Source organism: Lepisosteus platostomus, chromosome 4, assembly GCF_059453375.1.
Source record: "Lepisosteus platostomus isolate fLepPlt1 chromosome 4, fLepPlt1.hap1, whole genome shotgun sequence".
NCBI classification, from domain to species: Eukaryota; Metazoa; Chordata; class Actinopteri; order Semionotiformes; family Lepisosteidae; genus Lepisosteus; species Lepisosteus platostomus.
The window spans coordinates 43132444-43150350 of NC_142614.1; the positions used below are offsets into that span (position 1 = coordinate 43132444).

Sequence of the window (17907 nt, forward strand, 5' to 3'; positions counted from 1 at the left end):
ATCTTCTGCTTCTTAATTATAGCCATCTTTCACCAGCTGAATGACAATTCCGTCTTTATCAATAAGTCAGCATGTGGAAAAAGTATTAAAACCAATGATCCAACCTTTAAAGTTTAAAAAGTCAATTGTTCACCTACAATAGAAAATTTTCTGCGTTTCCCTAGACCTTATCATATGGAAGGCTTCTGGCATGTTGCAGATAAAGCTACAATAGCTTCAAATAAGATAAGATCACTTTATTAGCCATATAACAATTTCTTGCATTAGGAATTCATCTTTTTGCATACCCCAGCTTGCTCCCCATGAGACACAGAGGGAGAGAAGCTTGGGGTTAGAGCGCAGGGGCAGCCATTGTACAACACCCCTGGAGCAGTTGGGGTTAAGGGCCTTGCTCAGGGGCCCAACAGAGTCGAATTCCTCTGTCGGCCGCTGGTTTTGAACCGGCAACCTTCCAGCCACAGGCACAGATCCTTAGCCACAGAGCCACATCTCCGCTCATGATAGACATTCTGACTTAGCATTTGAGATTTGCACAAAAATTGTGCAAATAAATATTGCCTGCAACTTTTTTCCTCAGCCACAAAACCACAGTTCTTAAAGTTTCTCTTAGAACTATAGTTTACAGAGATGTTTCAGGAACTTATAAATTGATAACTAAATAAAAGCTCAAAACATACACAAGTGTTCAATGTGACTTGAGCAGAAAAAGCAACTTGAACTGCAGCACAGTCCCCGAACTGATATAAACAGGTGTATAAAGAGCACACTGAATACTCACCCAACTGGGGAATGCAGACCAAGTTGGAACTCGCTGACAGAGATCACGCAGAATGCGAATAATAATCACACAGGATTGGAGTCCATTCGCTCTAGCCTTGAGTGTAATAAATTCACATTTAGTCACATTAAAACCAGCCCGTTATAAATATGGTGGATTTTTAAGGGAGGTGCAACACTACTGTTCACAATGGAAGCTTGTAAAAATTTCAACTCTCATGGCTTTAGTTTATTCTGATCAGCTGCCATTCACAGCAGTATTTTACCTCATAGTTAGTAACAGAGATCAAAGTTTGCAGGACGCCCAAGAAACAAGCCCCAGTCATCTTGTAAACCCTGACCTCCATGGTTCTATATATTTCACAAACAGTAATCTCAATTAAATAAAAAGCTCAGAAGAAAAGCATAGGGACTGAAAAAAGTCCAGGAAATCCGTTTTAGTTTTCCTGTGCATTGCTATAAAGCCGTGTCACAGTAAACTAATCAGATTTTCCTTTTCTCTCAATCCCTATTCTATAATCAGAAAAAAATACAAAAGCTCAACATGAAAGCTCCTATAGATGACATACTTTTATGCCAGATTACTCTGCAGCCTTATGGAATAATGGTTTTAAACTAATAAAATACAGTAGATAAATGTGAAATACAAAATCTTAAACCAATACAAGGATGCCTTAATTTTTTTTAGATGACCATAGACGGGTTTACATATGAAAAAAAACAAGGGGACTACAAAAATAAGTAAATGACACTGGTAACTTAAGATCTTTTTTTCTGGTCCTAAATAGATTACTTTAGGCATCCTTGGATGTTTTTTTCTTTCATGTAAAATTATATTGTTTTCCCATTTAAAACCAAATGATTTTTTTTGCTACATTTGTAGAGCTAAAATAAAAAAAAAATGCATCTCATAAGGCTACAATAAGAAAGTAAAATGATGTTCCGAACCTGGAACCACTTAGCGTGGCGTAGAGCAGCCAGAGCGTCAAGGCATTTTTGCCTGTCCAAGACGTCCGCTGGGTCTTTCACCATACCCGAAGTTACATCTAAAAATGGATCGGATTGTCAAAGGCTGGTGAGGAACGGGTGTTTGACCAGGTGAGCAAGACACCTTTCGCAACACAAACACATTGCCACACATACCAAGTAACTGCTCTCCTGGTTGCCCAGTGATGAAAAGGAATGCTTAGCCTTCGCATTCCCAGAAGTAAAAAGCACGACAACTCTCCAAATCTTTCCTTCTAGCCTATCACTTCTGAACCTTTTCATGCAATACTATATCACATAATAGCATTCCAAATCTGAGAAATGGGAAGTAACCGAAGGTTATTTGAAGGAGAGACTGTTGAATCCCCTTTTCGTCACAAACACTACAAGAACCACTAAGTCTTTAAGAGGGAAGTTGGATGATGTATAATTAGCATTAATTCATGTAGCATTTATCAAATTTAACCCCTCCTGCCTCAGTTCTTGCACATGAATGGCAAATCTCAGAATTAAGAAAGACCTGAAGCTCTTGACAGCAAAACATCTCTGGTATGGGAAAATGTTTAGTCAAGAAAAGCAAGGAAGTGGTAACATACAAAATCCTATAATTTAACTTCGCGGTGTATTCTTCACATTACACATTTGGAGTAACCTCTTAAAGATTCAACTGTGAGACTTTAGAAAGAACAGGTATGGCTTTTTAAAAAAATCAGTGCTGAAGGAAAAAAGACCCTGAGAGGATAAAAATGTTTTGACTGGATTCCATGTTGATTCATTTTACTAGAATGCCCCCACAGGCTTTAATCAAGCTGTAAAAGATGTCCTGCATTGTCTGAACATAAAACTGAAAATGGGCTTTGAAATGTCACAACTGGAGAAATTTCAAATCTATTTCAATGTTAAAAGAAGATGCTTCATGTTACAACTGCAGCTTAATGAAACCGAGAATTGATGTTGACCCAGAAACATATCATACATGAAAACTCACATGGCTCACCTCAATTAAGAACGTCTACTAGTCTGTTTTACCACTAAACCTAGGTCATTTAAAGAGATTATAACTCTTTATATTTAATATTAAATACATTTTGGAATAAGATTGTTGGTGTAAAAAACAGTCCTAGATTGTATTCCACCTCAATGCAAAATGGAAGGAGAAAACCAGTTTGCATGGAGCAAAGACCCCAGCAAACTGCACTCTAACAGAAAGAGGAGAAAAAACAAAACAAAAACAAAATGGCAATCAAGAAGCACTGTTAACTCTGAAGCACTGTGTGACATCCTTCTTAGTACTACATGGTAGGTGTGGCAAAGTGTTTTGGGGAAAACCTTGGTCAAAAATCCTTCCGAAGCTGTGACAGCTGTAGGAAACGTGTTCTTGCAGATGTAAGAAAGGCTTTGGACTGGACTCAAAAGCTATGAATACATAAACACAGTAGTCTTGCTGGAAAGAAGGGCAAGCTCCCAGCAAGGGTTAGGACGTCACTGCATGCATACCTCTTATCAGTTGGTTTTTAGACCCCAGAAACATTCCGTACCAATCTCTTTAACCCAGGTCCAACCACAGATTCCTCTCACAAAGCCTTCCTCCCTCAAGTTTACAGATACTCCCCTAAGGATTTTCAACAGGCACAAGGCCACCTTAGATCCGTGAACCTGCACCCCAAAGATTCAGGATTGCCGTTTCTTTCACCTTTCCGCATCGTTTTTACCTCAGTTTTAAGGAGGGGGGGAAAAATGATCAAGAAGCATGTGCTCTTATCTCATACAAAGCTTTTGCAGGGCATCGAAAAAAGGTCTGACACCCCCGAGATGTAAAATTTTAAAATTAGACCAATCTTTTAAAATCCAGAGCACAGTGATTCATTCACTCAGGGGAGCACTTTCATCTCTACACAGGGGACCCTCAGAATGGTGACCGTTCCACCAGACAAATATTTTGTTTCCTGTGGAGAAGTCATTTATTAATTGATGGATTCATTTTTCCTTCTGTGCCTTGCAGTGCAAATCAAGGGACCGTTTTCATTTAACAACTTTCAGTAAAGCAATATCTATAGGCTTTGTTAGCATGTGGTGTCTCCTTTTTTCCCTGGAATCATGACCTATTACTGGGAAAAAAAAAGTATATTCCAGTTTAACCATAGGCAATTTCACTAAAACACAGGAAACAAAAATGAATCTTACCTGGGACCCATCTATAATTACACAATGCAAACACTGATCATGCTTGTTGGATTTTTTTTGAAAGCTTTAAGAGCACTGGAAAGTGTTACAGAGAATAGCCAAGAGCTTCTCTGCTGGCACATGAACAGTAAATATCCAGAAATTAGAACATTATTCCTAAAAGAAATGCCGCAAATAAATTTAAAAAGCATGTGATATGGATTTTCACAAAATAACTTGCATGTTAGTATGGTAACTGAAAATGAAAGCTCTCAACTCGTGTAAAGATTTCAGAGGAAAAGAGTACTACTCTGTGCGAAAAAGCACCAAAAAAATCAATTTGATGCAAAACCTTTTCAAATATTTGATTACAGAGAGAAACTTAACGTAGCCTTCAAAACAATTACCATGGATCATGCTTTGTGTCCACAAATAACTGGTTAAAATGCATGTACAGGGTATGGATATTAAAACTACAAGAATTTACATGCAAGGCAATGGTTAGCCATCTGAATATGCACCAGTGTGGAAAATGTTAAATGAACTATGACAAAGCTTGGCTTTAAAAAAAAATAGCAGCTCAGACTGCTGCGGGGAGGGGAGTCACAGAATTTAGAATTCACAGATTTTGAAGGCATCAAACACTATTGCATTAATAGATGGAGACTGCTTAAATTAAGCTTAGGCATTTTCAGAAACTGGTCAGTGTCTAGAATTTAAAAAAATAATTGTTAGCTTAAAACAGAAAAGCTACATTGCAAGAAGCACCTACTGTATGCTAAAGTTTCCAATTACTGCCTACACTGTGCCAGCAAATGGGCTCTTAAGGATAAAAAAAGATGTATATTTAAAAGAAGTTAATTTCACAGAGCAATAGTAAATAAATGTCCATTTTTTCCCAACCTCCATCACGTGCGTTCTCCTCTCGGATGACAGGAGATGTCAGCGTGATGGTCACCTGCATTTTGGGCTCAGTGCAGGAAGTGAGGATGATGGCGGCCTCTTGGATAGAGCCCTTGACTTCATACTTCTCAGGTGTAACCAGCTTTTTTTCCCCCCAGAGAAGAAGCAAGAAAAGGTTAGAAGGAGTTTTTTATATTCTAAACTATATTAATTATAATTGATAATAAAACATCTCAGTTAGATTAACATTTTGACAAATTCTGTATGTAGAGTCTGTCATTAACCAACATCTTTGTCTCTGACACAGCATTACAAGCCTACACTACTACTTCAATAATACATGGAATCATTTTTACAAGACAACATATTTAAATCTCATCCTTAAATTTAAAAAGGAGAGGTTAACACTTGCATCATGACTACAAGTAATCAAAATCCTTATTACAACAGTAATTTAATCCAGTATTAAGGCTAATTGTTTTAAGAAAATGGAAAGTATGCAGCGCAGTGCTGTATGTACGTAATCCAAAAAATCCTATAAATACCATACAAAATAAATGGTATTAAAATGAAATAAAATGCATAACAGGTGCCTCTGAAGCACATGCAGTTGACTGTTGCACTATTTTATTGCTTTGCAGTTTAGTACAAGACTTTCAGCTTTTGCAGATATGTCCCCATGCATCCATGTCTGACAAAAAGAACAAATGCCCACAGCACTAACAGCACCATGTCTGCAGTGAATGGTCACTGACTTTAGATCAAGGATACTAAAGATAATTCTGAGTGGAAAGTTTTTGCACATATGTAAACACTTTATTCTGTCACACTATCTCTCCATGTGTTCCAAACACAAATTAGTCAAAATTAGGGGTTCTTTTCAAAACAGGAACGCCAAAAGTTTTCCATGACATTTTAATCCAAATTCCAGGAGAGAGTAAGCAACTCCCTGCATTAGCTGTGAATCAAACCCGTTTAATTTATATTCTTTGATATGCAAATTGACCTCAAGAACAGCAGCAAGCTTCACTCCGGCAGTGGAGTTGTTAAGAAATGAAAATTTCTCTTTGCAGAAACAACTCTTTGCCTTAGGGTGAGGTCAATAGGGTCATACTTTAAATAAAGGCACTGAAGGCTGCATTGCTACAAAAACGTCCATGTCAAGCTGAAACTTTGTTCCACATTGCAGAAACATGAATGAAGGCAGTCGATGGCATTTAGAAATGACAAAGTACAAACAAAAATGCAATCAGTGATTGCAAAAAAAAGACACACCGTGAGCTGTTTTGGGAGGTTTTCCACAATGCGAGTCAGGAGGTTCCTGTTGGGTTTATCGGAGCACAGGAGGACAAGGTTGACGTTCTTGTCTCCCCTCAAGAGCAGACCTTTTGCCAATACTCCAACACGCATGACTCCCTTCAGAGCCCTGCAGGAATCAAATACATTGTTACCAAATCACAAGTGTGAAATGTCATATTTAGGCCGTTTTCCTTAGATTATCATCTTTTCCTTTATTACCATTTGCTACACAGAAGGCTAGGTTTTTCCTTAACATTCCCAAGGATGCAAGACCATGATTTTCCTATACAGCAGAAACAGACCAGAAAACGCTGAAGTGATATAGCATAATACTTATGAAAATTAAGAGTTCAATGATTCAGTACAAAAACATAAAAGGAGATTTTACAGGATAATAATAATCTGTATCATTAATAATCCATCAGAAATTAATTTAACTGCAAATCATAAATGTTTTTTATTTTTTTGCAAAAAATACAAATCACAGTCAACTGGGTGAAAAAACATTTCATTTCACATTTCCAAGTGCAACAAAAATTGGTTATTTAGGAGAAGCTTGATTTCCTCCCAAAATTTGATGACTCTACAGTTTAAATTCATCCAGTTAATGAATCCATGCCAACATAATACAATCTAGTTAGAAATGGATTTGAAGGGTGATCGTATTTATACCGGAGACTTGACCAAAGCATAGATTTGAATTTTCTAGAAAGGAAATAATTAAACATTACCATTGTTCCCCTTAAATATTTAGATCAATTTTATACATTTAACTGCCCTTTTACAAGGAAATGCATATTGAGTAAGTTTAAGTCTTGGGACAGTGAAGTGAAATGTCATTGTTGCTGTGCAGTGCCCCTATACTTATGCTTTTCAGTAAGTAACATGTAAAAAGCATGCATGAAAATGCCAAAGTGTAAATATTAAAATCAGTGAACAGTAGGTGGCAGCAGAAATAAATTAGAAAAATACATCACAAAAGTTTAAAATGATTCAAACACTAGCGGTCAACAGTAAGTAAATGAACCCATTTTACATTATTTACACAATCTACCTCACTTAGTAAAGGGCATCTTTACCTGTCCCTCTGAATCTCCTTTTTGTCCTCGTCTTTGGTCTTGTTCTTGTCCTGTTCAGTAATGATGTCTGACACCAATTTCAGTGCTCGCTCCGTTATGGACACTATTTTCTGAATAGCCTGGAGTTCTTCCTCCACAGGGTAAATGGCTGCATGCTTGGTCATCACATATCGGTCATCTGAGGAATCTGGGCGACGAGGGGGCTAAAAGAACACAAGTAATAGGACATGACATACAAAATGCTGTAAGCTTGCAGAACAGGAAAAGAACTACACTATAGCAAGCACAATGGTACTAGCTCTCAGCACCTTAAGACGCCTGGAACCTTCAAAACGCCACTTTAATAATAATTATCACCACAGTTTAAGGGACCTTGTAACCATATTAATGCAATTGAAATATATGCAGCAGGGCAAAACTGTATTTGATAATTTGTCGAGTTCATCAGTGCAAACACTCAAAAGTAGCAGTCAGGTGCCTTTAATAGTACTTTACGCTCAAACCTAATTTTACTTTGATGGAAAACTCCAGTTTAGAATATATACTCAACTTTCCTTTTCTGGCACTTTAATAGATTAGAATGAAAACCAAAAGGAAAAAAAGAAAAGTTTCATTGAGGCATCCAAAGACAAGAATGGTATGGTCACAACATTAGAAAAACAGAAATGTTAAGTGCACACAATACATTGTGAATATATACAGTTGTCCACCTTACCGGGGAAATATAAAAGGAGCTCATGTCAAATAAGCAGTGGGCTTATATCTGACATGCGAGATGAGATAACTGCTCCTTGACCCCACAGAACCACCTCCACTGTCTGCAAGTACACTACTTCAGTCAGTAACTTTCATATTTCCTGATTTGAAAGAAGATCTAAATAAGCCTAGTTTTCCCAAACATTGAGCCAAAACACAGGTTCACTCATGGCATTGGCAAAAAAGCAGAGGAAAAGCCACTGAATAAAATATCAACTGATTCAAAAGGGTGCCCTTCACCCTTTGCGCCCGTTACATCTCCCTTGTGAAGTCAGATATTACTTCACTCCAGTTTACAGCTTTAGCCAACTCATTTCTAGTGCACAAGATGGAATATCAGCCATTGACAATTTCCACACTTTATTCATCTTCTAAAACAGCCTTGGGCAGACAGAACGTGGAAAGCCTACCACTGGTCCCTGGGGCTGTGGAATGGGCAGGCCAGGTCTGACTCCCAGCAGGCCCGGCGGGCCAGGAGGTCCCTGTGGATAACCGCCGTCTGGCATCCTGCGCCGGTCATCCCAGTGATGCTGTTCCTCTTCCATCCGACGCCAATACATGTCCTCCTCATAGCGCCTGCAACCAGGACACGTCTGCTTTGTCAAAACCCTTTACACAACTGGCTTTGTAAACACTTGGCATCATGGTTATTTAATTCTATGTTTCATTTACAGGCCCTCACCCATTTCTCTGCTGGATCACAGGAACACTTATTCTGAGACTTATTACCTGCAAGACTGACACTTCCAAACTCCTGCTCAAGTCTAATTTTTATATTAATACAAATACTCCTCTATAAAAATCCAACTAAAAAAACGATGAATGCAGCTAAAATTACATTACTCTATGCTACAAGCAAGCGACATTAGGAATGAACATCTCAGATGATAATGAAGGTTTTGGAGCAGTGTGGTGCTATTCTGGACACCTTCATTTGAAATTAATTTTTCTATATTAATCCACCTTCTCAGGGAAAAAAAAAAAAAAAAAAAAAAAAAAAAAAAACTTTCCTTGGATAGAATCAAACTTTGCATATTTTACCTAATTTCCATCCTCCAGCGCTCCTCCTCCTCACGCCTCCTCCAGTACTCCTCCTTCTGCATCTGTTTGCGCATCTTCTCCTCTTGGATCTTCCGGGCCCGGATACTGGGTTTCACTTCCACTTGGAGATCAGGGTTGACTTTTTTCTAATTAATAAAAAAATCATTCAATAAAAATATTCACGCAATGCTGGTTTTGCAGGTAAGCAATAACGTCATCTACAGTTTCAAACAAACTAAACAAAGGAAGGGGGATAGAATGTCTTCCCTTCCACCGCAGGGCCAGATCCCACTGAAATGCAAGCCAACTCTATAACTCTATAGAATTCACAAAAGGAAATAGAGAACTGTAGCTGCACTCAAGTGTGTAAGTACTAAGATTGCATTTGGTTAATTTTGATTTTAAGTGAGCAATTAATGAAAGTTTTAAATAGATCTACTAACCTTATACTGTAATCGATGTCTCCTTCCCTTTAAGTGCATCTCCTTAGCATTGGGATCATTGAAGCTGCATTCACAAAGCTTGCAGTGGAACCTAATAACTTTTCCCTCATCATTACGAACCTGAAATGAAGAAAGGGAACAGCAGCTTGTATTTTATTTCAACTATCAACCCATTAATCCGCTTATCCAGTATATAGTCGCTAGGGAGCCAGAACCTATCCTGGCAAGCAACAAGCGCAAGGCAAGATATACCCTGGATCAGACATCGATTAGTCCATCACAGGCGCACACTCACAGCACGGCTAGTTTTCTCAAAAGCCAATTAACCTATCAGCATGTCTTTAGACTGAGGGTGGAAACCAGAGCAACCACAAGGAACCCACACAAACAAGGGGGAAAGACTCCAGCACCCCAGGAATTGAATCCAGGGCCCCAGCACTGTGAGGCAGCAATACTAACCACTGTGCTGCCCCATCCTCTCAAACCAATATAAATTTAGCACTTAGAAAAGGGAAAAAGGTTACAATTTTGGCTTAAGAAATTAAAAAAATACCATCTGAACCTAAACAAAGCATCATTGTACCTCTTCCACGTAATCATGACCAACAGGCTGAACGTCACTTTGTAAAGCAGCAAGAGTTGCTTGTGTGGAAAGCGGCTCAGGAGTCACTTCAACTTTGGTCTCCTGTGGCTGGGGAGCCATTGGTGGCTGTGCAGGCTTGGCTGTGTCGTTTTTCACATCCTCCACTTTCGCACCCGTAGTCTGCAACTTGTTTCCTCCTGCATTATGGGGGAACACAGTTTCATCTTTAAAACCTCAATAGTCGCCATTATACATTTCCAAAGCCGTACTGGATGCATTCCATTTCCTTTAACGAGGTCTGATGCTATTATAAGCATGTCATTTATTGATCTGCATTTTCACATAAATTTCGTTAAAGAAATCATACTTTAAATGTACAAGCATAATTTTCTGTAATAAGAATGACAAGTCAGTGCTTTTTCTCTGGACAGAACACAAAACTTCTTATCATCAAGCACAAAGCCTAGCAGGACAGGTTAATACAGGGGGAAAAAAGAGGCAACCCTTTATTCATTTCACAACATAGAAGGCTACTGAAGGCAGACAGGTGAGGTCAACCCTCTCCAGGTGACAGAAAAAGAAAATCGAGTCCAGGCTAGAGGTGAAGCAGTCATCAGGCCTTTGGGCTTTCAGTACTGAAGTCATGGCAGAGCAGCAGTGTGAGAGCAAGAGAGTTCTACCAATTTTTCCGACAGGTCTTTTTTTAAAGCCTGAAACAAACAATCGCTGCAAAAAACACAAAAACCACTATCTTAGTCGACACTTCCTCCTGCAGGCTTAAATGACAGATTACCTCATCCTACAGTTAGGAGCAAACCTTCCCCCCCCCTGTCCGTTGCAGAAAGTTCTTTATAACAGTTTTATAAATAACAGTTTATTTATAACAGTCCACAGCTTGCTTGTTTTCAACAAGCGATACAGAGCTTCTCAGAAATTAGTCCCCATCAGCTGTCTGCATTTTATTTTCATCAAATATCACAAAAACATGTTTTTCTCAAAACATGGTGGATATACTGTAAGCACTTTTTTGTAGGCTACAGGTTAACAGTCCTCTTGTTAGAGTTATGTTATACAAAATATAAAATTCTATCCTTCACCACCTTAGTTAAGCTTTCAGTGGTACTTAAAAGACCACTTGACTTCAATGTGATTGGATCACACAGTGGTAACAACAATCTGGTTTAGGGATATCTACTATGGAAATTCCAGAAAAGGCAGCTTAGCTTGATTAAAATGAGAACTTTCAGAAAAAAGAATAAAGGTAACCAAAAAAAAAAGTGAAGACTAACCTTCGCCCCCTTAAGAAAAATATACTCAGTTTGGAAGAGCCAACTGTTTATAGACTTGGCTCTCTAGCACTGATTCCTGTACCCACATAGGAAAGAATGAGACATGCAGGCACGTTCCTTTGACATACACACATGTGCAAATCTGTTACGCATGTGACATGCTGGAAGCTCTAAAGCCCAAGAGGAATGAGCTCCAACTGGAAGACTGGCACCTCAGTTATTGATGTATTTCTCTGCAAGCCTGTAAGTGCCTAGGAAGTTGTAGGCGCCCCTTTTGTAGTTACAGCCAAGAGAACCCTGGCCAACTGTTCTCAGTCCTATCTTTGGTAACATTCTGTGAACTGTGTACAGCTGCTTGGGAGAATCCTAACACAGCTGGCTCGAGACATAAACCAGTCCTGAACTTCTGACATTAGATCACAGGGCTCCACCTGAGCTCCAGGCAAGTACCTTAACTTAATTTGAGAGTACAATGCAATAGACTTACTCCTCCTTTAACAAAAGTACAAATCCACAGAGCAAAACCTTTTAAATGTTGTGCTCAAATCAACTTTGACTAAAAATGTTCAAGGCAGGAATTTTTATGATGAAAAATAAGATGTCATTTTAATGTGTATTAACAGATGTCAAAGAGATTCCCAACTAGGCTTTATCAAATGCAGTTGTAGTTTTACTCAAGGAATTAAGAGGATGTTACATTCTTTAATGTACTGGAGCCAGAAGTGTGAAACTTTTTCCATGTAACTTACCTTCACGTTAAGTGCTCCGCCCAAGGTGGTAAATAAGTCAAAGTATGCTTGCTCTCTTACCTGACAAAATCCTATATTGTTTTAAACTATAGTATGGGCCACCTTTTAAGCCACTTATTTTTCTCACATGCAGCATGTGCCCAAACAGCTTTTAGTACCCATTCACAGCTATGTACACGCACATGCACTGAAATGTTTCAAGATTTTAGTTTTTTTAGCATACATAGAATAATGAATGTGTGATAGGTCAGACACTTGTTTCTGGAGTAAAACATTATCTCGTGAGGTTCCTATTTCATAAACACTTGAAGATGAAGACCGCATGGACACTCCCTCATGAAATGCACATAAGAGTCATCAGTAACCATCATTAACTGGAGGCTTACCAACAAAATTAATCTTGGGGGTTGCAGCCTTCTTGACATTGACAGCTGCACTAGCTGTAGCAGTGGTTAATGCACTGCCCTTGTTAACTCCACTGCTCGCTGCGGGACTGCTCACGATGTTGACCGGCTTCAGGTAGGACGAGGAAGTGGAAGCGGGCGCCGAGGCAGTGGTGGTGCTGCTGTTGCTGCCACCAGCGCCACCGCTGCCAATCCCAGTGCTGACGGCCGAACTGGTAGCCTTGCTGGAAGCCGCTGTGGTCGATGTGGTAGTCTGGGTCACCACACTAGGCTCAGTTGACGGAATGGGTTTCCCAAGTTTGGTGTGTAACTTAACCACCTGTATGGAATTTAAAAAAACATTAGTGTCAAATGTTAGGCTTACTTATTCCTTTAGCAAATCATAGTTAAGCACTGCTCACCAAAAAGCTTTAGACATCACATTACCGTTAAGCATAATAGATTATTAGAGCTCTTTCTTGATCTTAAGATGTTCATTACAAAGCACAGGAACCCTATACTCCTGATGACACAATAGTGCAAGAGAAATCACAATATATAAAAATACACAACTAAATCTAGAAAAGGAGATGCACAAATACAAGATACTTCCAAAATTCCACAGAAATGTATGAGAAAGAGATGACAGTTTTATTCAGCGACTCAAAGCTATTAAAAGAGACAGAGATTGGACCGAGACCAAGTAAGCAATATAATCCTTAGACATGCACATCAGGACAGTATTGCTTTCAAAGTTTGTCCAGTGGTTGACAGACAAAAACCTTGGAAAGGAAAGCTAATGGAGTCTCACGGCATAATAATGACATCATACAACATATCTGACTGCAGATACTGTGTAAAGTGTGGCTCTTAAAATTTGGTTTCTTTTAGGCCTGGTCACAACCTAGCTACCTTCTGGTGCTTGGCTCCCCGTATGTGGGCTGCGTATGCGTCCGCGCCAGTGCAGGAGACATCACAGAGCTCGCAGCGCAGCTGGTTCTGTGTGCCCCGGGCAGAGCTGCCACTGCCACTACCACTGCTGCTACTGCTGCTCTGGGACACTTTCAGAGCTGCTTCCTTCTTCTTGTGCTTCTGCCCCTCCAGGTGCTCTTTGTAAGTCTGAAAACCAGAGAGACAAAGGGCTCCATTATGAAGCCTGAAAACAGTCTACGGGCCCAAATGTTATGGTACTGAGAGACAAAATCTCAATATCGTCTTTACAGGAAACCACATAAATCCTCAGGTCACACTGCAGGTGTTTTAGAATGTCATGTGCTGCAAGAATGTTGCCCATTTCCTCAAAATTTCCCAGGTCTGGGGGTTTTACAATTCATTTGTAAAAAACCTCAATGTCTCTCCTTCAATGTCGGCAAAACCAAATAGCTGGTCATCGATTTTAGAAAGCAGGGCGGGATCACGCCCCTATCCACATCAATGGGGTGGCTGTAGTGATGGTTAGCAGCTTCATGTTCCTGGGTACCTACATCACTAATGAGATCCCAGCATGTAACTGGAGCTACAGAGAAGGCACAACAGCGCCTTTACTTCCTCAGAGAGCTGAAAAAATGTGGTCTATCTTCAACTATCCGTATTACATTTTACAGTTGCGCTATTGAGAGTGTCCTCACGTCTGGGATTACAGTGTGGTTTGGCAGTGTCTTGTTGTCTGACTGGAAGGTGTTACATGGGGTGATCAGGTCAGCTCAGACCATTGGAGTACAGCTCCCCTCTATTTAGGACATTTTTTACAACTCACTGACTCATGAAGGCTAGAAGTATCACTAAGGACACCAATCATCCTGGTTTCTAATTTTTCTCCCCCCTTCCCTCTGGTAAGCATTATAGGAGCATAAAGACAAACTTCCAGGTTCAGAAACAGTTTCTTCCCACAAGCTTTCAGATTACTGAACTCAAACCCTACCACTGGCTCACACTGATGTTATTTTTTAAGTTGTATGTTATTTAACTTGTTGTTGCTGCTGTCCTGTGTTTGTTAATCCTCTTATCCAGTATAGGGTTTCAGGGGAGCCAGAGCCTATCCCAGCAAGCAATGGACACAAGGCAGTATACACCACAAGCAGTATGCCAGTCCATCTCATTGATGATATTTAAACATTTTTTGCAGCAGAAGCTTGTTTTTTTGCCGCACAACCATACTAACTCTTTGAGTAGGGACCAGAATGTTGTTAATGTTCACGCAGTGGATAATAAAATATAGAAACGTCAATGTAAATCAATTTAGGTAATTCACTGTTCGAGTCACCGATTTGGCCTGTATGTGTAAAGCGCAGGTATCACAATTCTGGAGTATGGACATCTGCCTACCGTTGCCCTTTGCCAAGGATTTTTTTCCCTCCAAATTCCATACTGACATCACCTTAGAGAATGCTGTTCATTAAATGTCAGGAAGTTGAACTGTGTTGGTTACTGCTAAACATGCTCCAACAAACAGCCCTCTTTCAAAGCCACTGGGGTTTCCTCTTGCAGCCATAATTATAGGCAACCAGGCCTATCCAATACTTTATACATGACCCTTTGCATAATGAGATGTTATTAGCCTAACACATTAGCCACAACTGTGTAGAAGCAGTTGCTTGCAATATACGTGTTACTCATTTACCCAGCTGTTTCCTCCCCCCCTCCATCAACTGCATGCACAAGAATTCAACTCAACTCTATAAAAGTTACTGTTTCCTTCTGAATTTGCTGTTTGCCCAGTAGCCTGATCTAGTTAGTGTCCTGGTAGGATGATACATATTCCACTATAACCTGTGTCGCTACCACTTTATCCCCAGTTTCTTTCAAAAGTTCCTTGGGATTTCATAGTCAATTTCAACCCTTTGCTGTGGCAAAACTAAATTGGATGCACAAAATTACCTTTATTAGCCACACCATTAGTTCACTGCCCTTTCGCTTGTGTAAACTATTGTAGAATAAATACATAAAAAGGTGTTTCATCACAGAATCGTGAAGACCAGGGGACTTTCAAAACAGCTCAGGGATAAAGCTGTATATAAAGGCACAGATCAGCAGAATAATAGGACATAAAAACATTTCCAAGACCCTTAAATCTCTCTTTGAGCATCAAGTCGATCATTAATAAGTGAAAGGCACACCCAGACACTAACTAAATCAGGTTGTCCCTCCAAAGAAAGCCACTAGGAGGAAAGTGATTAGGGATCCCAGCATAAGTCTAGTGGATTTTGAAAGACTAAGAGCTGAAACAGGAGGAAATGGCCATAGGGCAATAATATCCTGGTCACTCTACAAAGGGGGCTTCCATGCAACTGAAAAAAATCTCAAATCCTACATGGGGTTTGCAACACAGCACTAAGTGATAATGCAAACATGCTGCAGAAGTTTGTGGTCAAACTAGACAAAACTGGAAATTACTGGTCTTAATATAAAAATACAAACCCTACATAGTTCTCAGTCAACACCATCCTTAACTACAGTCATGAGAGTGGCAACAGTTAGTTCTAGTTCTGATAATCTTGTCAAGGTTAATGGGAACGTACAGTAAATGGACTAAGGTACTGGAAATTGACCCAAAAAGACTTCACGGATATAACTGCCACCAAAGGTGCTTCCACTAAATATTAAGTATTTAGACCCATGAACTCACCATCCCTCATTTTTCTCTTTAGTTTTTGCTGACAATTATTGTAAAAAAAACATGGCATGCTTCATTGTGTAATTTTGACAAAAATGTAAAGATCACCACAAGAAGCATCTGAATAATTTTGAAAGCACTGTATATACTGCTATGGTATATACATACTTCAGGCAATAAGTGAATTTTCATTTCTCATCTTCTGTAACAATTTACAATTCTGCTATCAAATACCACCCACATGCCAAAAAAACAGTTGCTCAGCTGTGGACAAAGCAGCTGCTAGCAACTGAGCTAGGCAATTTCATCTGTGCAACATTGTTTAGGTGCAAACACAAGTTTGTACGAATTAACAAGCTTTAGGCAAACAGTTTGATCAGTATTACATTTCCTACAGTCATTACATTCTGTAATAAAATGCAATCAAACAAAACACAACTTTTGAATGCATGTATGCATGCGTAGTTCTACAGAATGAATGTGTTAAGAATGTGTTTGTGAATTGTCATCTAATTTGAAATCAATGATTAGGGTGAAGATTTTGATCCATCCTGCAACTCCCTTACTAAAAACTTTAGGAACTTAAAGAAAAAGCTTTTTTTTTTCAAAAAAATGCTAAATGTCTATCGGTTGGAGTTACTAAATCTTGACTCATTTTTCAGACTATTTTTTCTCCCAATTCGTGCAAAGAAAAACTTTTTAAAATTTCCGAAGCTCTAGAGGCCAATGATTCCAATGAAAAAAATAAAAAAGCATACCTGAGGGCCGGCGCAACTGATCTTGCACACATCACAGTAGTGTATCTGGGGAGGTTTGGGCGGCTGCTTGGGTTTGAGCTGCTTGTTCTGGAATGGAGTCTTCTTGGTGAACGTGCTCCCTGTCCAGGCGGCGGTGGCTGCCACCGCCGCTGCCGCCTGTTTCTGTTGCTGCTGTTGCTGTTGCTGGTAGTAAGAAGAGGCGGCAGAATACACAGCTGCTTCATAGCCTGAGTATGTAGTTCCTGGGAAGGACAAACCAAGCAGTGAACACTTAAGCACTGATGAAGATAAAACAACTCGGGTTCAAAGTGCAGTACAATGCAACCGAATAGGTAACCCACTAAATAAAATGTATAAAAATGCAGGATAAAACCAGACAAATACAAGGAAAGAAAAAATCAGATCAATCCGAGTCAAATGCAGTTTGGTTCATGTTCATAGACAAGATGCTGCCTTCGGTTTATGCTTAAGTGTAATACACATGATCACAAACAAGACGTCATGACAGCTGAGTGTAACAAATCCAAACGGTTCCCAATACATGAGACATTCAAACACTAATCTGGGAAATGGCAGTACAAGATGGCAGTACGAGTCGAATACTGTTTTGCCAAAAACGCAACTCGTTAGGCAGCTCCACAAACCACAGCCGACTGAAGTAAACGTGACCAAACAAGACTGGCACTTACCAGAGTACGTGACTGCAGTCGTGCTGTAGGTGGGGCTCTGGGAATAGGATGGCACCACAGTGGCAGCCGCAGCGGCTACCGGCTGGACAGTGGAGGATACTGGGTAGATTGAAAAGGTGGTGGTGGCCGGGCTGGGGGTAGCGGGTTTTATTGCCGTCACCTGCCTTGTCTGCTGTGTTTGTGTATATTGTGTTGCTCCTTGGCTATACCCTGTTTTGGGAGCTAAAAGAGAAAAAGTAGTAAAATTTTAAGTTGGTATACAGCTTTATCCAATAGAAAAAAAAAATTCTAAGAACACATGCTATCCCAGAAATCAATGTTTATGTAAGGTCTTCAAAGGATCTTTTGATATTTAGCAATTTTATTCAAGTAAATGATAAAGAAACCACATCATT

General features: G+C 39.6%; 1 protein-coding gene and 2 long non-coding RNA genes across 5 annotated transcripts in view; 1 reads left to right on the top strand and 2 right to left on the bottom strand.

Annotated features, from left to right (window-relative positions):
* Positions 1-8980, top strand: part of LOC148673190 (uncharacterized) — a 330310-nt gene extending 321330 nt beyond the window's left edge. The window contains exon 3 of the long non-coding RNA XR_015935959.1: positions 8936-8980. This is a non-coding gene — a long non-coding RNA (uncharacterized LOC148673190). The remainder of the gene's footprint in view (positions 1-8935) is intronic.
* Positions 1-17907, bottom strand: part of zfr (zinc finger RNA binding protein) — a 37445-nt gene that overhangs the window by 6227 nt on the left and 13311 nt on the right. For 2 of the 3 annotated variants that reach the window (XM_088629532.1, XM_088629531.1), the window contains exons 5-17: positions 17513-17734; positions 16824-17065; positions 13365-13571; positions 12456-12792; positions 10032-10228; positions 9449-9568; positions 9006-9151; positions 8375-8540; positions 7209-7411; positions 6106-6256; positions 4831-4972; positions 1726-1823; positions 779-874 (exon numbers count right to left, since the gene is read on the bottom strand). In XM_088629532.1, coding sequence (XP_088485658.1) covers positions 779-874; positions 1726-1823; positions 4831-4972; positions 6106-6256; positions 7209-7411; positions 8375-8540; positions 9006-9151; positions 9449-9568; positions 10032-10228; positions 12456-12792; positions 13365-13571; positions 16824-17065; positions 17513-17734 — 2327 coding nt within the window. The remainder of the gene's footprint in view (positions 1-778; positions 875-1725; positions 1824-4830; positions 4973-6105; positions 6257-7208; positions 7412-8374; positions 8541-9005; positions 9152-9448; positions 9569-10031; positions 10229-12455; positions 12793-13364; positions 13572-16823; positions 17066-17512; positions 17735-17907) is intronic. The other variant, XR_015935958.1, reaches the window with a different exon arrangement.
* On the bottom strand, positions 3030-4824 carry LOC148673196 (uncharacterized). The gene is made up of 2 exons (XR_015935962.1): positions 4315-4824; positions 3030-4233 (listed from the first exon to the last, which is right to left on the bottom strand). It is a non-coding gene; the product is annotated as an uncharacterized LOC148673196 (long non-coding RNA).